The sequence below is a fragment of the Nicotiana sylvestris genome, chromosome 5 (assembly GCF_000393655.2).
Source record: "Nicotiana sylvestris chromosome 5, ASM39365v2, whole genome shotgun sequence".
NCBI classification, from domain to species: Eukaryota; Viridiplantae; Streptophyta; class Magnoliopsida; order Solanales; family Solanaceae; genus Nicotiana; species Nicotiana sylvestris.
In genome coordinates, this window is record NC_091061.1 from 39897632 (window position 1) to 39919504 (window position 21873).

Here is a 21873-nt window from a genome sequence, read left to right on the forward strand (position 1 = left end):
ATACAGTACTAGACGGTGACAACCACACCTTAAAAGTGTACAGCCACATACTTACAAGCAACAACTTATTTTCTGCATAATTATGCTTCTAACATCAACTACGATATACATTGAGATACATAATTATACAATAAATATTTTGATACCTGCTTTCACTTGATCTATGCACCTTAAACTGAAATTCTTCCTTTACTGCCAAGTGCTTCATGACTTTGACTATCATTGCCTTGTCTTTATAAATTTGACCTTCTTCTACATCTATGTGTTGAGGGTCAGTTATTATTGTATTTTCATCAGATTCTGTATCATTCCAGTCTTCTCCATCCCCAAACTCGATCATCTTAATTGTATCGCCATTGTATCTCTCCTCTATAACTGAGCTTTGTGCACATTCTGAGGAAATCATAGCAGAATTGGAATTGTAGCAGATCATGTCCATATCCTTTTCACTCGATGTTATACAAAGGGGATACATTGTAAATTCTGAGCTTTTTTCAGCTCAAGATATACACATACACCCATACTATTGTGTATCACTATTGGTGGAGAACCGTTTTGGACAGTGTATTTGATTTCAATAGCATTCAATGAAGTATCTATCATAAGTTGTTTCGAAATCACGTCTACAAAATCATCAAAACTTATATTTGGTGTAACTATTACAACATCTGCATTATAATCTACAAAGCTATTGTCAACATTCCATCGGCCTCCATACTGAATAAAAATTGGTAAATTTGCCATTGAAGTAGCTAAAATTAGGTCAAAACTCACTAATTTCTTGATTGATTTTGATTGCAGTTCGTAGTTCCTTCTACACAGAAATTGCAAAAGTTGTATTTACACAGAAATTGCGAAGGTATATAGTGAAATTGATCGATTTTGAGTGAAATTTGGAGCTTCTTTGGAGAATTTTTGGGAGAGAATGCTATGATTTACAGAGGGAGAGAATGTTGTGATCTGGCATATTGGTAGCTTGAAAAAGGGAAGGAAACGTGATTCTCATATGCGTGATTGTTGGAAGCGTGATTCTCTGATGCGTGGTAAATTGATACACTCGTGTGTATCTCTAAATTTTGGGCTACTTTTGGTAAGTGTTTAACTTTGGACTAGAGGTTGGTAAGTTTGTGTTTAAATTGGCTATTTCTGTACTTTTCCCCTTTATTTTTATTTATCTTATCACATTACAACTTAGAAACAAAAGAAGAAAATAATGACGCCGGCTACCCTTTGGTTATTTACAATAGAAAATGAAATCCACATTGAGCTTCAGACCTGTCCCAACTACCAAACTGAAACACCAACGTTGAACTTAAACACCAACATTAACCAAGCTCAGTCCTCCAATGAAAGGAACCGCTAACCCAGCACGACCACCCCTCCCCCCCCCCCCCCGGGGACCGTTCAGGGAAAAAAAACCCTTTAAAGACGGGTAGAAGCCTCAGATAAGCGCAGGATTCAATTACTTGTGTTATATTTTAGCTTTAAAAACTCGTCCACATCTAGTGTTTGCACCAAACCAGGATGCATATCGTGGTTGGACACCTCAACCATAGTCAATATAAACTCTCATCTCAATTTGTCACGTGCTAAGTTCATATAGTAAACAAGTACAAGCATTTCCAGGAACGCACAGGTAACTGGCCAATCAAGTATAATTTACCCGTCAATACATTTTAGCCAGAAACACACCAGCGGACTCCCGAGAGTTTGTTTTTGATCGATGCTTGTATTTAAATTTCAATGAGCTACTACCTCCGTAGTGAAGGTGCAATCTGAAAGTGCGGCAATCAAAAATACAAAACCTTGCATTGTCATAAAATTTAGCTGGTGCATAAAACGCACATGTAATTTTGAAGGTCAATCTCAAATTTCACCTAACACTGCAGAATCAAAAACTGACCAAATAAAGACAGCAATACATATGGCATCGTCTCCTGGATACTACAAAGTACCAAACATCCAACAAGTCACGACACAACTTTTCCAGCTCTCCATGCCACAGCAGCTTTCACCTAGTAACGATCATATCGTCTGGAGACAGAGAAGAAACAGTTAGTGTATATCGAACCCCTATTACCAGCAGGGGGTGCTCTCACATCAAGCTAGTCAAAAACCCTTCTCAAATGCATTTCTGTTATAAACTAAAGAGAAGGTACTAGTGGCTGCATCAAGTATCTATATCTGCTAAAATCATTATAAGTTTTGCATTTAGGTGGAAATATATAGCAGTAGCTTTAAATTCTAATTCACATGGAGTAAACGAAAAAACTGCAACTAAATGAAATATGAAGAAATACCATTTTGATAAAGTATTTGAATAAAAACAAAACATTTTAAACTTCTTATTCAAATGAAAAAAATATAGTTTTAACTTTTTGATATTTAAGACAAATTAGTAAAAGATTTTCTAATTCTAAACCTCTAATTAAAAACTAATCTACTTGCAGTAAATTTTTAATTTCCTGCTCCTAATTACTAACATATTCATACAGAATGTTTGTTTAACAATCAAAATATCACTACATCAATTATATTTGTTGTTCAGTGCTGCCCTTTATAAGACGAATCCCATGTGCGCCAGCACTAAGCCTGAGCTGTCACGGCTTAAGCATGTCTAGTGCGAGCCTTTAGCAACTGATTAAAAGCACTAATGTAAAGGAACGTGATATATAATTGGGGATAAATCTATGACAGTGCCTTCCCCCAAAATTTTCACCACATTAGTGGGAGGTATGGGGCAAATAACGCAACATCCCTAGCAAATTCCCTTCACTAAAATCAGAAGCCCTCCGCAAAGAATTGGAAGCTACTCATTATTCGGTACATGACAACCTCACACCTTTAAGTCCACACAAAATAAAACTATATATAACGCAATCAGCTTAGTGGAAAAAATTAGAACCTGTGGCGATCATAATCCCTAGACCGTTCTCTTGACCGTGAACGTGATCGCCTATGACTTCTTGAATCATAGTTGCGAGAGCGGTCTCTATTTCTGTCACGCTCACGATCATAGCTGCGATCTTTACTCCTGCGATCGTGATCTCTCCCTGCTTCGCGGCTATCAACTCTGTCCCTGCTTGATTCTCTATCACGTTCCCTGCTTTTTCTTTCTTTAGATCTGCATATAGTAAATTCAACACTTGACCACAAGATAGTAAAAGCAACAACAGATAAAGTAAAAAATGCTGAATAAGCATTTCATAATAGGAGATCCAACACTACCTCCTATCTTCTTCTATGGCCTTCCGCTTCTTGTTTCTTTCTTCCTGGCAATTTGACATCATTGAGATAGCACAATTGAAGCATATAACAAACTCCCACAGTTACGTGGGCAAAATTAGAATGAACACATATTCATGGAATAAACTAGCAATGTAAAGAATGATAAACAATGTTTTTCCCTTCTTTTATTGACAAGGTAATTGGTCAATCAGTAAAGATATATGTATTTTGATGCCCCGCCTAAGAGAGAGTCAGTTCAATAATAAGAAATACTTATATAGATCAGTTGGGAACATGCACATCAGTACTTATGCTTCAGCTATGAAAAGCTGGAAGAAAAGTGTTGAAGACATAACTAAATGAATAAAAGTGTGATCCCTCTAACAGCTTAAGCTTTTAGATGAAAGGGTCACACACTTTAATATGGTATTGGAGCACGTTGAAGTCCTGAATTCGAGTCTCACTGCCACCCATGATCAAAAGGAATTTTCACGTGCTTGGCCCGTGAAAAAATTTAAGGCCCACACATGAGGGAGCGTGTTAAAGACATAATTAAGTAAATAAAAATGTGTTCTCTCTAACAGCTTAAGCATTTAGATGAGATGGTCACACTTCAACCAATAAAATCATATTTTAAATACATAAACGTCATAAAGGATACGTATGAAGCAGCCGCACTAGCATAAGAACAATAGTAGGAAATACAAAGGAGTTTCTTGTAACTGTGGCCCGACACCTCTATCGGTATTGAGCCAATACTTGTTTACCCTAGTTATGGATGAGTTAACCGACACAATATAAGATGTCGTCCCTTGGTGTATGCTATTTGTTGACGATATTAACTGACGAAACCAACAAGGGTGTAAAAAAACTTGAATCATGGAAAAGCATTTTAGAGTAAGGATTTTAGGATAAGAAGTAGGAGTGAGTATATGCACCGCAACTCTAGTCAGCTTAAGAAGAGTGAAGTTGAGGTGAAATTATACGGGATTGTTGCACCTAAATGAAAACAATTCAGATGTCTTGTTTTTCCATGAGAATGTAATGGTAGATGAAGACGTTACATTGTACTAAAATCAATTGGTTGAATGGAGAAGTGTTACCAAATTCAGATATCATGTTGTGATAAAAGGATGTGTACCAAAATGAAACGTAAGTTCTATGGAACACTTGAAAGACCCACAATATTATGCAAGAGAGAATGTTGGGCTAAAGTTCAACATAACCTAAGTGTTGCAAAGACGCGGACGTTAATATGGATGTGCGGTCATAATAGATCAAACAACAACAACATACCAGTATTATCCCACACCGTGGGGTCTGGGGAGGGTAGTGTGTACGCAGACCTTACCCCTACCTTGTGAGAATAGAGAGGTTGTTTTAAATAGACCCTCGGCTCAGGAAAACATAAGACCACATTAATGAAAATATAGACAAGAAGGGCGGTACCAAAAAGCCATACAAAAGCAGAATAAAAACAAAAAGATAGCAAGGTGATCAACCATGAAGGAAACAACGGTTAGCCAAAAAAACCTACTACCAACGGAAGCGAGACTGCGTGCCAATACTACTGTTATGAACACTCTAGACTACCTACTTCACTACCTTAATCCTCGATCTCCATACCTTCCTATCAAGGGTTATGTCCTCGATCAGCTGAAGCTACGCTATGTCTTGCCTAATCACCTCTACCCACCTCTTCTTTGGCCTACCTCTACCTCTCCGTAGGCCCTCCAATGTCAACCTCCCACACCTCCTCATCGGGGCGTCTGTGCTCCTCTTACTCACATGACCAAACCACCCACGCCGCGCTTCCCGCATCTTGTCCTCAATAGGGGCCGCACCTACCTTGTCGCGAATAACCTCATTTCTGATCCTATCTAACCTGGTGTGCCCGCATATCCATCTCAATATCCTCATCTCTGCTACCTTCATCTTCTGGACATGAGCGATCTTGACTGGCCAACACTCAGCCCCATACAACATTGTTGGTCTGACCACCACTCTGTAGAACTTACCTTTAAGTTTCGGTGGCACCATCTTGTCACACAAAACACCGGAAGTGAGTCTCCATTTCATCCATCCCGCCCCAATACGATGTGTGACATCTTGATCAATCTCCCCATCCCCTGAATAATAGACCCAAGCTACTTAAAACTTCCTCTCCTAGGGATGACCTGCGAGTCTAGCCTCACCTCCCCTTCCCCTCCTTGAGTCTCGCCACTGAACTGACACTCCAAGTATTCTGTCTTGGTCCTGCTCAACTTGAAACCTTTAAATTCCAGGGTCTGCCTCCATACCTCTAATTGCGTGTTGACATCGTCGTGCATCTCGTCAATCAATATAATATCATCTGCAAATAGCATGCACCACAGCACCTCCCCTTGGATGTGGCGCGTCAGTACGTCCATCGTCAGAGCAAACAAAATAGGGCCGAGTGCCGACCCCCTGATGCAACCTCATCAAAACCAGGAAATGGTCTGAGTCCCCACCCACCGTCCTCACTTGTTCTCGTATACAGGAACCACCGTGTTGTCCCTCCACTCTTAGGGCATCTTCTTCGTTCTAAAAATGACATTAAATAACCTAGTGAGTCACTCCAAGCCTGCCTTGCCCGCACTCTTCCAAAACTCCACCAGGATTTCATTCGGCCCGGTCGCTTTGCCGCTACTCATCTTGCGCATAGCCCCCTCAACTTCATCAACTCTAATCCGCCTACCATACCCAAAGTCACACAATGCACATTGAGGATAAAATGAGAGTCTTTTGAGATGATTTGGTCAGAACCTGCGTCGACCAGGTCCGCAAATGTGAAACTATGATGAGCGTAAATGTTTAAAAAGGACGAGGTAGATCTAAATCACATGGAAATGAATTTTTCTCGAAAGACCTACAATCTCTTGGTAGCCATGCTAACTTAGCAAAAGATATGACACAATGGATAAAAACATCTATACATGCAATGCCAATTAGTTGATGTGTTGTAGTCAAGTTAATATGCTTACTTTAGGTCTTATGCTTTTTAGGAGTCTTTTAGTGCTATTGGGATTTTCATGCCAGTTGCGGGGAAAAAAGAACTTATAGTACTTTTTATTTTGTATAATGCTAACCCGAGATGAATTAAAATGGAGAAAACATGATTAGTGAGGATTCATATTGTTGATCCCAACTAATTTGGGACTGAGGTGTAGTAGTTGTTGTTGGATTAATAATTGATTCTACTCACCTCCATGATGAGTATCTCCTTTACATAACTATTACTCTCTCCGTTCCAGTTTATATGAATCTATTTACTTTTTTTTCTGTTCCAAAAAGAATGAACCCTTTCTAAATTTGGAAACAATTTAGCTTAAACTTACAATTCTACTCTTAATGAGAAGCTTTTATAACCACACAAACACTCTGGCTCCTTTTTGACTTGTTTAGGACCACAAATTCCAAAAGTCTTAATTTTTTCTTACACTCCGTGTCCAGTCAAACAGGTTCACATAAATTAGAACGGAGGGAGTAACTCTTTCCTGCTCTCAAAGAAAATCAAGTTGAAGTCACTTATTCAACTATTCTATCATGTCTTAAATTATACCCTAATATGAGTTCCATAAAAAATATTTATAGTTCTAAACACACATTTCACGTCATTATGAGGTGATATGAGAACTTATTTTCCCTATGGACCTACAAGATCAGTAAAAGACAATAGAAAATCTCTACAAAAGAAACAATATCTGAGTATAGCAAAACACCAAAAGAGTATACATATTGAAAATTTCTACAGAAGAAACTGACACAGCAGGACCTCAATCAAAATATTTAAATTACCAATTGAGCCACTAAATCAAATACTTGTTTAAATTTCTAAGAAGATGACTGTTCCGCAGAAGCCACTCAATCAGAGATCATTTTATGCAACCAGATAAATGAGGAAACAAGCACAAGAATACCTTACCAACCCAAAAAAAAAAAGGAAACAAGCACAAGTCTCGATATATATATAAACATTGCAAAAGTGTCTGTTATACTTCCAATAAATGGGCCTGCGCTGCAACAAAGAAATCTTGAAAAATAGATATTCTTATCTTTACCTGAAGTTCAGCTAATTTCTCACGGATTTGCATATAACCCAAATGAAGCTTTCCTCCAAAATGATCAGCTAAGCGACGGTCACTGAAAAGAAAAGATGAGAAAAGCAAGGATAGCTGGATATTATTAGTACACTATCCAATTAGTTTTAAGAAACAAAAATTGTAGAGATAACAAAAAATGAGGTTGCCCCATAACTTTCTAGCTAAGCATAACATGACTAATAAAATTAACACAGAAAAGACGCACATTATTTAGCGGCAAAAGTTTATCCTCGAAAAACTGGGCCCAAAAAAGCCTGCTGGTGACAAGGAGGTACAATCGCCATGTCAAAAACTGAAGCACTCAAAACTTCAAAGTAGCTCTTTATTTCCCTAAAAGCTACTTAGCATATCTTCCAAAAGCTGAAAAGGAAAAAGGAACATTCACCTGTCATAAACACTTAAAAAGGCTCCACAGATGTCGCACACACGGAGCTTTTGATCAGTCTGCAAAAGTTATAAACAGCATGTCAGAGATAGCAAATTCATGTCAAGACCACATCCTGAGATTTCTCAGCAGGAATATATGCAAGAATAGAAACAAAGAACAGTCATTGTTATATGTGCCCACTTGAGGCAGTGATTCTAGCAACACAGTACCCAATTTAAAAAACATTTCAGTTCTTTTTTTGACTTAGGTACTCAAGGAATTCTTAATAGTCAGTTCATTTCAAGAAAATGTTAAGCCTTCCATTAGCATCGGAAAGTATGAAAAGGAGAAGAGAACCTCTATGTATATACATATATGTACCCACTTGAGGCAGTGATTCTAGTAACACAATACCCAATTAAAAAAAACATTTCAGTTCTTTCTTTGACTTAGGTACTCAAGAAATTCTTAACCGTCAGTTCATTTCAAGAAAATGTTAGAGAGCCTTCCATTAGCATCGGAAAGTATGAAAAGGAGAAGAGAACTTCTTAGTTCTTATTGACTTGATTGATTAGAAATCTAAAAAGAAGCTTCTAAAATTTGCTTATTTTAAAAAGCGCTTTATTTAAAAGTGCTTTGCGCAAAAATACTGCAAGCAGTATATGAGGCTAATCAATTTGAAAAGCACTTTTAAGCACTAAATCCGTGTTTGACCAAGCTTTTTTCATAATGGTAACAATTGTGTTTCCAAAAAAACATACTGAGTGGAACTTCCTATCCTTATTTGGTCAATCACACTGATAGGCACTCTTAATAATCTGTAAGATCTTTTTTTGGTTGTAATTGTGGTGTTTGGGCATCTCTACTAAATCATGAGTACCTATTATTACCCAACAGCACATGTATAAACTAACTCTATCCATCAAGGCTTAAACAGACGAGAACAAAACACATGCTTTTTTTGCCTTTCACTGGAATCTGAACCTGGCCCATGGTCCATTCCAGCTTCTTGACCACCAGGGTCACACCTTTGGATGCTAAATATTTTACTAAATTATTTCTTAGTCATGTCCGATGAATCTATACATGTGTGAAACTAGTCAAGCGTTCTCTTAATATTCAATACACCCCTCAAACTAAGAGTGAGAAAACCAACTTGCTTTTTCTAATTTGGAAATATAAAAAGTTGCCATCAAAATCTCACTATGTTACATAATCACCAAAAAAGTGTTAAAATTCTTTCCTCCAGAAGTCACTGGTAGCAGAACAACGCAAGTACTTTTTGCACTAGCAACGAAAAGAACAAAATTGTAGCATATGTCCAGTACATCATCAATGTAGCTTGAAATTGGCAAAAGAATGACAGGAAATAAAAATTTAGACAAGGGCGTTGGCCGCTATAAAGAGGAGGGTGTCAAGCATTAGGCACCATAGAGAGCAAACCCATTACCCACTACCTCACCATGCTTTCAGAAAATTACTCCCTCTTTTCCAGTTTATGTGTCGTACTTTCCTTTTTAGTATGTTCCCAAAGAAAATACTTCTTTTTATATTTTTATGTTTTTAATTCCATCATTCTCATTTTATCCTTAATGACACATCCTTATAGGAATGACATGGCATGTTTAAGACCACAAGATCCAATTGATAATTTTGGTATGTTATACACACTTTTAGTTTTCACTAGTGGGAATACACTGGGTTTTTTATTGTTGTTGTTGTATACACACCTTTAGTTTAAGACCGCAAGATTCAAAATCTTTAAAACTTTGTGCCTAGTCAAACTAAGACAAATAAAATATAACGGAGAGAATAATATTTTGGCCCCTCTTTCAAGGAATCATCTGGCTAGATTTTCAAAATAAAATTGCTATTCATTCAGATTAAATTCAGTGAAAGTACTTACAGAAACTCGTAATTGAGGAGAAACAAATACAACAAATAATGCTTATCAAAGTTGTAGAAAGTAGACTTACAATCCGCACATCAACTGCAGTGTACTTTGAGGAATCCTGACCAGGGTCTTGCCTCACAGGCAGCTGAATGAGGAAGACAGGCATTATCAAAGAGAGAAGTAGTCGAACTACAAGGGTAAGTGTTTTAAGCCCCAAAATAAAATTAACGGAGAAAGATAAGAAGGGCAAATTAAATTCTAAAAAGTTATATTTGAGCACAATTGAGTACAGAAACTACTGTTCGACAACCTTCTTAAGAGCTTCCGCCTCTTCCAATGCTTTCTGAGCTTCATCAACCATTCCTTGCTCACCTAGATAACCAAGTATGAGGAAAAATGTAAGGTAAAGCAAGAAAAGATTCAGTAAAATCATGTCATGCTCCATATAAAGCAAGAAAAGATTCAGCAAAATCGTGTCATGCTACATAACATCCTTTTTATAAATTAAGGTAACTTTGAAAGAAGAAGAAAAAGTGCGCCAAGGTACCAAAAAACTGTAAAAGGTATAATATTCAGCATTGAGCTTCCAAAATCTAACTCACCTATAAAACAAGACATTTTTTTTTTGGCAAAGATAGAGCAGCTATCGTAACGTAATTCTAGTGTACTACTCACTTTGAAGGTTATAAGACACATGCTCCCATCATGCTTAAATCGCTTCTAAGGCAATTTCTATTAACATAATTCTCGACTATTTCACAGCGTACCTGTTACCTCCCATTAAATGTGTTTTTATCTCAAAATTGAGATCATGGGTATGAGAATCATACACTGAGAGTTGAAAATGATTCCCCAATGCAGAACCAAATGAACTGGAATTAGCATAAGTATATTTACAAGATTCACAGCAGGATATGGCTCCTCTGATGTCAAGGGATCATAACTATTTTCGAGCAATGATGTTTAAACACATCTTCTCAAATATCTAGTTAAAAGCACATCATTGTTCACTTTAGTCACATAATCAGCCTGCCATTTCCATAAGTACTTATTAATAATAATCTCAAGGTTGCATCTTCAAATACAGTCACTTTTTTAAATAAGTAATGGGTGTTGGGTAAGATAAAACCCAAACTTGGTCACTATTTTTTCTTGATGTTACTTTCCATTTAACCTGCTCATACACTCGTGCATGGACATAAACCAAAATAATGAAACTGTACCATATCCAGAGAGAGTCAACAGCATATCAAAGAGTGAATTCTAACTCTTTGAGCGGAAAAATTGGAGGTTGTAAAGCAACACAGTTTAGAGCTATTTAGATATTTAGAGACAATATCCAAAGAGAGTCAATAGCATATCAAAGAGTGAATTCTAACTCTTTGAGTGGAAAAATTGGAGGTTGTAAAGTAACCCAGTTTAGAGCTATTTAGATTTACCAAGATCTTCTGCTTTCTTCAGCTTCTCATTTATCATTTCTTGTATGCGAGGATCTGGAGCAGCTGCAGGCAAGGGTGCTAACTGTGGACCGTTCTGAAGTGGCTGAGGTAAAGATGCTCGATCTTTGTTAAATGCATCCAAAAGGAGCATTGACTGCCATTGGATAAAAGAAAACACCTATGAGTTCTAACCATATACACTACAGCCATGTGAATATTAAGTATCGCAATGTCATTAGTTTTTGCCTATGTTGACTAATTAGCAAATTAATTCAATGTCTCCAAGTTCCCTCTGTACCTGTTTGTCTGCTCTCTTAGTTCTGAGTTCTTCAACCTCTTCCAGAGCTCGAATTTTCATATCTGTCTTGCCTTCAAGATCTACAAAGAAGTTAGATTGTTCAAGAACTTTGCCAACTCAAAAAGATCTTCACCAGATAGAAAATGGCATGAAATAATAGCACTTTACATTTTATTCCTCAGCAATTCAATTCGCTCAAATTTAATAGGCTAGATCCGAATATGAAACTGAACTATGTAAATTCAGACAAAGTGACAACGAATGTTATCATATCACCACCAATCATCAAGCCTATTTTACTCCTTTAAACTGTCTCATGCTCGAGCAGTATATAGATTAGCAAGCCAACTAGTCATTTTCATATATAATGAAAAAAGTAAAATATAAGCAACCTTATATTGGCAAATAGCCAATCAAGACCACATAAGCATGCTTTCCCGATGCAGGCAGTCAGCTAGGCCTAAAAGAACTTACCATTTTCTTAGAGAGAGAGCCTAAAAGAACTTACCATATACATCAGCTTCTTTCAACTTCTCCTTGATTTGCTTTGACAACTCATCAATCTCCGGTGTCTGCAATTTAGGCAAGTTGACAACACTTGTAACAAGGATAGTAAACAGAGGAAGGACAAAGAGGAAGTGTCAGTGACCAACAAAAGAAAACAATGAGCTTGGAGCCCAACACTTGACTATTACCAGAGTAACTTCAGATACTGATATGGCAATAGCAGCTTTGGCATCCTCCTCGTCAAGCCGTTTAAGTGCTCTAGTTATTTTCCTGTCACACTCAACAATCAGCCTATCAATTGCATCCTCCAAGTCCCTGTCATAGTTATCCTGACCCTTTTCTTTTGCTTCGACATATCTAGAAAAGGTTAAGGTAATGATCAAGAAGCAATATTGATCAAAGAATGCAGCATTATTGTGCAACTTTTTTTTCTCTCAATAAGGACATATCTTGTACATTTCTCTTCTTTTTTTATGTTTGGGCAGATGGTTTTGGTTTGGGGTAGGGGGTGGGGGTGGGGGCTGGGGGGAAAGGACTGCACTGATGTACAGAAAATCCGTGTTAACAACGACCATAATATATTTCACAGACGTCTAGTTAATGACTCGGTTCAGCAACTAGGCAGGCAATCGGCCAGCAATATTGTAATAGTTTCTATAATCATTTGACGTAAAAAAAATAGAACAGTGATTCATTGAACTGTAAATAAATCAAAGAAAAAGGAGAATGACAGAATGTATGAAGAAACAAAATTGTATAGTTAAACAACCTGCGACAACAACCAGCCTATCTAGCATGTATCGAGACATAAAAAAAATTCTAGTTTTACTTAATAGCCCACGCATGGCTAAGATATTAATTCTCGAAGTTATTACGGGCAAGAAAACATGAATATGGAACACTTGCAAAATCATAGCATGCACGTCAAAGAAGGATACTCTTTTCTCAGCTGCAAAGAGTGCACCTTAGGGCATGGCCCCATATCCATTTTCTACACAACAAGAAAGAAATTAAAATAAAAAGTCAGTGCACAAAATTTATAACCAACAAGGAAATGCAGAGGAAGGTGTAGACCTAGAATAAACTGAACAACTCAACCCTCCAGCCCACCGAGGATTTACTATCGTATATTCTTTTTTTTTAATAGTAAGGATACCATCTGCAGCTGACCCTTTAGTACTGACTAGTTTCACCTTATACAAAAATTATTGACTAATTTCACTTGACAAAAATTATTGCATTTAGATTAAATAAAGCTTGGTATCATATTAACAATATTGGATTTTTCCTTTATAAGCATAGAGCATTACTGATTAAAACTTGTCATTTCATTAGTTCACATCTTCATAGTTGAACGAGTCAATTATGGTGGACAACGCTCAACCTATATGGTACCCAACGGGTAAGGACAGCTGATGTAGATGATGTCATGTTCAGCTGGGCATTGAGAATGTAGAGAAAGTAGACCATTTTATCCCTAAATCTTAATGACACTCTTTTATAGGAGGGACATGCCATGTTTAAAACCACAAGATTAAGGGGTCGTTTGGTAGGAGGTATTAGAAAAAATAATGCAAGCATTAGCTCTATGCGTTACTAATACCTTGCTTGGTACATTTTTTCAACATGTGTATAACTAATACTTGTCATACTTGGTATTATACTATGCATTAGTAATGCATAGAAAACCATGGCATTAGTAATACCAAGGCTATTAATGCATGCATTAGTATGTTTAAAGACAAAATTGTCCTTAAAGTCCTTTAAAGCTAGAGAATATGGAGGGCATTTTTGTAAACAACTATTTTTCTTAAAAATTATGCAATGCATTATAATTTTAATACACCACACCAAAGAGTAGATAAGAAATAATATATGCACAACTAATGCTTGCATTACTAACACATGCATTACTAATCCATGCATTACTAATACACCTTATTCCGCATTATTCTTATACATCCTACCAAACCACCCCTAAAAGGTATTTTTGGTTTATCACCTTAGGTTTAAGACCACAAGATTCAAAAGTCTTTTTTACATTCTTAAACTCCAAGCATAAACAAACTAAGAAACAGAAAGTGCAGAGTCAAACTAAAATACATAAAATGAAACTGAAGGAGTATGACTTTATCAACAAAAAATTAAAAAGAAAAAACTCTAGAAGAATTTTCATTTACAATGAAATTTAACAAAATTGACCAACCGCAAATAGGAGAAGTCTCTAAATATTTTTAAATGCAAATAAAAAGCATCACATCTAGCCGATGGGCTCCCTACCAAATGTGTTTTGAAATATCTAAAAACTAAGGTCTTTTTAAATTTATTATTTTGACCAGCGGAGTATCAAAAGTCTAAGGTCTTTCAACAGCAAAGAGCTCCCAAAGCCCAGGTAATTAAGAACCCCGTGCTAAAACCAGAATAAATAATACATAATTCTACGAACTCAGTATTTTTTATAAAGTAATAAATTTTGTCAAAGATTGAGCAAAAAACATATGTATACTAGTATACCAAAATAGTAGAAAACCTACAAAAAAAGATATGATTTTTTACGAACGACACCTGATCTTCTATACATAAGGAAATTTCATGGGCGCACCAAAAAGAAATAAGGGATGAGAATTTACTCCTCAATTGTACAAAATTCTTCTCTACACCCTTAAGAGCTTTCATATTTCTTTCTCTTGAAGGGACCCACATAAGTGCTAGTGGCGCAATACTCCACTCCCCGCATATTCACCTCTTTCTACCATTATTTCAGCTTAACATTACCTCTTTCATACTGTCTAGCATCACCCAAAGTATGCCAAGCCATCTAAGAGTTCCCCCGCCATAACCTTAGAGCTATATGACAATGTATGACGAGATGGTGGACATCTTCACGACCCCTTGCACATAAGCACCAGTTGAGATAACCAACCTTTCTTTTCGTCAAATTCTAAAACATCAAGAGATGGCGGACATCAGCACCAGACCACTTGGACATAAAGCACCAACTTTGTAAGCAACCTTCCTTTTCCTTACATTCTAAGCCATCAAAACTAGGGGTGGCAAATGGGCGGGTTGGGCAGAATTTGGGCGGGTCAAGACTCAAGATGGGTTAGATCAATAAATGGGTCATTGCCCAACCCAGCCCAAAGTGTACTTGGTCTAAGATGGGTTGGGTCGAGATGGGCTAAACAATGGGTCATAGCCCAACCTGCCCATGTTTTAGAATCATGCTCATCTGGCATAAAAAAGCCTTTTACCTTAAAATGTGTATATTGAAATATATTTTGTGGGTGGGGTGGGTGATGCAGAAAAACGAAAAAAACAAAAAATACAAAAAAAAAGTAAAAAAAAATTGAGGGGGTTTGGGGGGGGTGCAGAAAAACAAAAAAATTGAAAATTGAAAATACAAAAAATAAAATAAAATTGGGGCAACTAAGTAAATTTCTAGATAAGCTGGGTTGAGATACCTTTGTTTTGGGTGAGTTTCATGGGTTGTATTTGGACTGCTTAATGGGTCAGAATTGGCTGTAAAAAATAATGGGTTAACTTGGGCTCAGCCCAAATAGACCCATGAGCTCAAATATTTGTAGCTCAACCCATTAATCTCTGGACAGGTTGGGTGGGTTGGATGGATTTGGGCTCAAATTGCCACCCTTAATCAAGACCACCCCATTCTACTGCTAGCCATGTCAAAAAAGCACCCTTTACTTGAAACTTTAGAAAACCAAACCGAGCTACATGGAAAGACAACCTCCTCTGTAATGAGAAGTTTTACTACTCCCTCCGTTCCAATTTATGTGAACCCGTTTGACTGGGCACAAATTTTAATAAAAAATGAAGACTTTTGGAATTTGTGGTCCTAAACAAGTCAAAAAGGGGTTCAAAGTATTTGTGTGGTTATAAAAGCTTCTCATTATAGATAGAATTGTAAGTTTAAGCTAAATTGTTTCCAAATTTAGAAGCGGGTCATTCTTTTTTGGAACGGACCAAAAAGAATATAGGTTCACATAAACTGGAGCGGAGGGAGTACTATGTAGAAGAGGGAATAAGCAAGCACTGGGTCAACATGCTTGCCTGGCATTGTCAGGGCAATTCGGTAACTTAAAAAAATACAGCACTATTATTGGTAGAAGTACAGTTGTCATGCAATTTTTATGTGCCTTGACCAGTTTACCCTCCCATCTTTGCTGCAAAATAGGGGTACCGGCGCTGTGTCTTCTTTCTCCTTACTCTGGGAATGAAGCCGTAAGCCGAACAGAATACGGACTTGCTTGCTCTATTTGATTCAGGACCTCTTGCTGCTGCGTCTCTTTCGGATTCGGTTCCTAATAAAAGAAAAAGATTGTTGGCCTGGCTATTCCGATTGAGAATACGGAAGAGGCTATGAAATAGAAGAAAGAAGGTGAGTTCGAACTCTAACTCAAGAGCCCTTACTCAAGAGGGCTTCTCTTCCTCTTATTGTCAGAAGTCAAATGGTTAAGTCCAGTTGGGGCAACTGGGCCAGACGACATTGATAGCGTGGATTTTGTAATTACCAATCCAAACCAATTGTGTCGGGTTATTAAATCTAAAGATCAAACCAATAAAATTCGGGTTTTTCAATCTCGGGTTTTTCAATCTCGGGTTTTTGGGTTATTCGGATTTTATTTTTTTTTTTGGGGGGGGGGGTTCGGTAAGATCTTTGTAGCACAAAATATATAACTTGTGCTCAAAATATATAACTTATGCTCAAAATATTTCTTTAATCCTAGTTTCATAATAAGACTTGATATAAAATACTCCACTATTCCCCACCACCACCACTCCATACACTATTGTAACGTGCTTTCATTGTGGAGCATACCAACCAGGCTTTGGAACTCTACCACTTCCTACTCTTCAAAATTCTTCCTAAACCTCAAATTTATAACTATTTCTCCATCTTGTAGTCATCGGACCACATGGATAGGGCATGAAATTCATTAAATATTTGGAAAAATAATCCTCAAAATGTTATCATACACCACTTCTGCCCCAAAAACTCATCCTCCCATCCCTTACCTTGAATGACGCATCGACAGTAGACTCTTTCCATCCCTTAAAAATTCCTCCAATGTTCGCACACATAAAGAATAGTGACATTTTTAGTCCTCCAACCCCTTCCAAGGTCCCATATTTTTCCACTACTACCTTCCTCAAAAAAGAATATTTTTCAATCCTAAATCTCCATAACCAGTTTCCTAATATGACCTTGTTGAACACCATTAGAGTCGATTGATTTGTGAACAAGTTAAGTTAGAATTATAATTAGGGGCGGGAATGACATGATTATTTAGTTGATGTACTTATGATTACAATTATTTGGAGATGGTTGATTCATTGAACTAAAAATGAACATACAGGAAATAAAATAATACATTATTTAGCTTTACACTAAATAAGTTTGAATAAACTTTTATCCAATTTTCGTCTTGGATTTCTTAAAAGTCTTTGGGAGAAGCGCTTTCGAGAAGCGAAAATGTGTCATTTTGTTATTCTATCCTGGGATGGTTATCCCACATATAGTGTGGCATAAACAACCTCGGGGTTGCTTTTACCTGAATCAAAAGTTCAACCAGATCGCAGATAAACTAATCCCACATTTTATCTCGAAATTATTATCTTTTATCCTTGTAATCAAACAACCCCTTAGATCTTCTAAGACCACTCCTACACTTAAGGGTAAGAACGATCTCCCATCAACCCATGTGGAAACTTCACTATCATCGAACCCCATAGATAGTTTCTCTAAAGTCTTTCCAACTTTCACGTGACATTAGCCGGAGCTTGAAACAAGGACATAAAATAAGTGAAAATGCTCGATAATGTGCTCCTAATAAGTACTTCTTTATCTCCTTTGGACAAATATCGTTTATGTCATCCTACAAGCTTCTTCTCAATCCTTTGTAGTACCGAGTTCCATGTTGTTTGATCCTTATTTGAAGCACCTACTGGCAAGCCAAGGTAGGTAGTGTGATAAGCCCCAGCCTTAGAGTTCAAAAAATGTGATAATATTACAACACTCTTCACCTCTCCAACTAGTGTGATCTCGCATTTCCTGAAGTTGATCTTAAGGTGTGACACTGCCTGAAACCATGTTAACACATGTTCTTGGTGTTCCAGCTACACAAACCCAATATAACCTTAACATAGGGCTTCGCATGTATATTTTTTGAATAAAGCTTTTCAACCAAAACATCTTATTATGAGTTCAGTTTAGCAATTATGTAGCAAACTAGCTGTTCCAACTCCAACCTCTTCTTCTTTTTTTTCCCTTTTTGCAGCCAAAATGCACCAAAAATGCATAGTCTACTAATGCACGCACAGAGAGGTAAAGGTTATCATTTCGTGACCTGTAAGTCACACGAATTCAAGGCAACTAAACAGCTGAAATGCAAGGGAAAAGCTGTACATACATTCACTCTCCCCTACCCGGAAGTAGTCGGAGAACACCTAATTTGCACAAGGTAAGATCTCTATAGAGCAACAATATTTCAATCTATGGCTTCAAATTTGTTTAATTATCAAAAACAAAAATTAAATGACCTAGGGATTCAAATACAAACACATAAATGAGGAAACAGGTAGACGCAGAGATAGAGAGAGCGGTGTTAACAGTTACGCACAGTGAGTTGGAAGAGCTCGTGGGGGCAAAGACCGGAGAGGAAGAGACGGCAAACTTCACGGTCGTAGTACTTGCGATCGACCTCCGTTACGTCGCCGTTTCGGTTGGCTCCCATTAACACATCCAGTTGTTTCCTTATGGCGTCCATTGATGATGAACGCTTGAAATTCGCCGCTGTTCAGGCTTGAGTTGCTCAGTCTATGGAAGGGTTTTTTTCTTCAGTCTTCCTCCTTGAAAGCTTTTCAGTTTTCGAGTGCGCTTGTTTTATAGGGTTTGGCAAATTCGCTGTTTTCTTCCTTTTCCATTTTTCTTTCTTATATATATATATATTTTTTTCCTTTTCTAATTGGTGAAAGATATAAACTTCCCTTTCCTATATCATATTAAGGTAGCAATACAGATTTTCTTTCTAATAACTGTGGTACCTCGACATAACAGTACACTCTTGAAAATAATAAGGTGATTAAAAACTTATTTTATCCATTTTGATCTAAACAATGACTACCAATGAAAAATGAACAATCACAAATATTTCAGCTTTTAAATTAAGTTATAATTGACCATAAATAGCGACCCAACCAACCTTTAATTGTTTAATGCAAATAAACCTTTTGTGATGTATAATAAAATATAAAACACATATTTTATTATGAAATTCAAAGTACACTGTAATTATCAGATTTTTAGTGTTATTGATGTATATAAGGAGAACCAAATGATGTACTATTAATTTATTGAATCACATCGATTGAATTGAAATTTTTCAATAGGTAATGACAAAGAATTATAATGTTTCAATATTATTGACTCTTGGTATGTCTAATAAATTTAAAGTGAAACTATTAGTTTTCTTTGTTCTTTTTTTGGGTGGGTGGGGATGTGGAGTGGAAAGGGAGAATTGTGCTTTGTATTCTCAAAATAATAAATAGTTGAATCGTATTCTATCTCAATCTAATTATCCATACTAGTTAGGATACACACGTTACGCGTGTAACCTATCTCAACGAATACAAAATTTTAAAAAATAACATAAATATTATATTAAAATTTATGTTTGAGTTATAAAATAAAAACTAACAAAAGATTAAGTTTCTAAAAATTATTGATCCTAATTAGCTAATTTCAACGAAGAAAGAAACTCTCAATACCAAAATACAATTGTTCTATTTCTATGATCAATAAGAAATAACATATCAATTATTTTCAACATATTAGAAAAGACTAAATTATTATTGCAAAATGTACTATTTAACTGCTTTATTTTGATTAATCTACTATTTCTTCAATTTGGAATGAGTTTTCTTTCTTTGTCCATGCACATAACTATGCATTCGATATTTTCTTTTATTGAAGTAAGAGTCTAAGATTGTAATGGATTAATTACTGTTAATGGATTCTAAAAGGACCATATTAATCTATGAGCCAAAAATATGAAGGTTATATTAAAAAAATCCTCTAAACTTTGTACGAAATCAGTTACACCCCTAAACAAATTGTAGTCTTAATTACCCACGAAGTTGGCTATTTGATTGTTGTTACTCCTGGACGTTAACGTGGTAAAGAGCGTAGATACATACATTATCCTTTAGACGCGTGAAAGTGATAAAAATTAAAAAAATTAACTTTGATAAGATGTAATATTTTTCAATCATCAATATAATTCTTTATTTATTACAACATAATTATGTATTTTTTCTTATTTCATGTTAATATACAAACGTATACTTTATCCAATTTTGTATTTTTAATTTCTTCTTTAGATATAGTGTTTATTTGATCCAATTGTAAATTTTATCTTTTTGGATCAAATTTATAAAAACATTAGCTAAATAAAAGTAGTTTTAGCTAAAACAATAATGCAACAAGTGTGTATTATTTGTTATTTTTAAGATGCAAATAACTATCTATTTTAATTATGTATTTTTATTTTTGGGTCAAATTAATAAAAAAAATGGCTAAAACTTTGTTATTTTCTTGCTTAATTAAAAAGGCACAACCAACATAACGGAGTTGTAATTATTTTCAGAAATTCACAATATTTTTGAAATGCTACCTACTATGTTGTTTAAGTAAATAGAATAATTATTATAGTATAGATTTGTTTATTTCTTTGACAAGACCACATGTTTTGTTTCCCATTCAAAAAAAATTCTCAAAACTTGGATAACGACTTCTAAAGTTATCTAATTACTATTGTTTAATTGTTTAGAAGATATCGAAAAACTCAACTAATAATTCTTTTTAAAAAAAAAATAATCTAAATAAGGAAAGAATCTTATATATAATTCCTACTAAGTAATAGGAGTTTTTACCTAACTCAAATAAGAAGATTTAATAGTCAAACTTTAAATTAATTTGAAAAGTCTAAATATTAGAAAGATAATTAGTGAGTATTTTGTCTAGTGTGAACTCTATGTTAAAAAGGTAAAAAAAGCGAACGACATTTTGCTAAGAGCCTTCGTGCTTTTAATATAATATAGATATAGATAGATAATGTATGCACAACATACTCATGCTTATTATTACTTAAAATAAAATTATTATTAACACAATCATATTAGTATTAGCTTTCGTGGTATAACTAAGGGTGGCATAGTTTGGGCAAACCCAAATTTCAAACTAAAATCCAAATTTCTGGGAGTTTCAGTTTGGACTTTTGGATTGCGTATTGAATTTCAAATTTAATTTTTAAAAATTCTGGATTTCGAATTGAATATTGGATTTGATACTTCTGATTTTTGGATATCTGAAAATCTGAAATATTTATACTTTATATTTAGTGATACCTTAGACTTTAGTCAATTATTCATATGCCAATAATAATAATAAGGCCAATAGCCGACTCGTTAGACATTATCTCATATATTCAATAACAATTACTAAGTTACTGTCATAATACTTTCTATTTGGATGTGATTTTACTATTGCTAATTTTTATCAGCATTATTAATGTCTCATTTGCACTCCTCGATAATGATTTCATTTCTTGATTACTTTATTTAGATGGTTGCAGTGAGAATAAAGAAATTTTTAGACAATTTAATATGAATACTTCATTTAGATTTTTATTTTTGTAAGAAGAAGAAACAACTCAGCTTTTTTTTTTTTTTATATGAACTAGCAACTATTTTATTGATTGAACTGAGCAAAAGAATGGATGGGGGACATACTGATTTATCCTCTATTGAAACAATAAGAGATTAGCATTCTAGTCTCTATTCATCTATGACTATATATCTATAAGTGTGAAGAAAAAGGAAATGAGTAGGGCGTGCCACTTCCCACTTCTCATGTCATGGTGGATCAAAGTTAATTTATGTTGCCTTCAGGTGTCTCACTCGGAAAGATGCAAGCTCCCATCTATCTAATTTCATTAGCG

At 35.7% G+C, this 21873-nt stretch overlaps 1 protein-coding gene across 4 annotated transcripts; it reads right to left on the reverse strand.

The window, feature by feature from the left end:
- Nucleotides 1–1797: 1797 nt before the first annotated feature.
- LOC104233701 (uncharacterized) lies at nt 1798–18767 on the reverse strand. 4 transcript variants are annotated; one of them, XM_009787134.2, is made up of 13 exons: nt 18496–18764; nt 12796–12848; nt 12046–12214; nt 11859–11922; nt 11351–11430; nt 11053–11206; nt 9924–9985; nt 9696–9758; nt 7738–7796; nt 7311–7392; nt 3229–3272; nt 2906–3124; nt 1798–2034 (listed from the first exon to the last, which is right to left on the reverse strand). In XM_009787134.2, exons 1-13 carry the CDS (start codon nt 18640–18642, stop codon nt 2016–2018), a joined length of 1215 nt encoding a protein of 404 aa, XP_009785436.1. In that variant the 5' UTR covers nt 18643–18764; the 3' UTR covers nt 1798–2015. The 4 variants fall into 4 exon arrangements, 2 of the variants coding, with proteins under 2 accessions (XP_009785436.1, XP_070030454.1); XR_011407541.1 differs by lacking the exons at nt 1798–2034; nt 2906–3124 and adding an exon at nt 7558–7606 and having other exon boundaries at nt 18496–18767; XR_011407540.1 differs by lacking the exons at nt 1798–2034; nt 2906–3124 and adding an exon at nt 7558–7609 and having other exon boundaries at nt 18496–18767.
- Between the last annotated feature and the right edge of the window lie 3106 nt (nt 18768–21873).

Bases quoted from the DNA above. Each gene is read 5' to 3' on its own strand.
- LOC104233701 (XM_009787134.2), bottom strand. From the start codon at position 18,642: ATGGACGCCATAAGGAAACAACTGGATGTGTTAATGGGAGCCAACCGA. The intron at 11,431-11,858 runs GTAAGTTCTTTT...ACTTCTTTGTAG, and splicing joins GAAAGAAGCTGATGTATATG to ATCTTGAAGGCAAGACAGAT. The intron at 9,759-9,923 runs GTTGTCGAACAG...TTCCTCATTCAG, and splicing joins AGGCGGAAGCTCTTAAGAAG to CTGCCTGTGAGGCAAGACCC.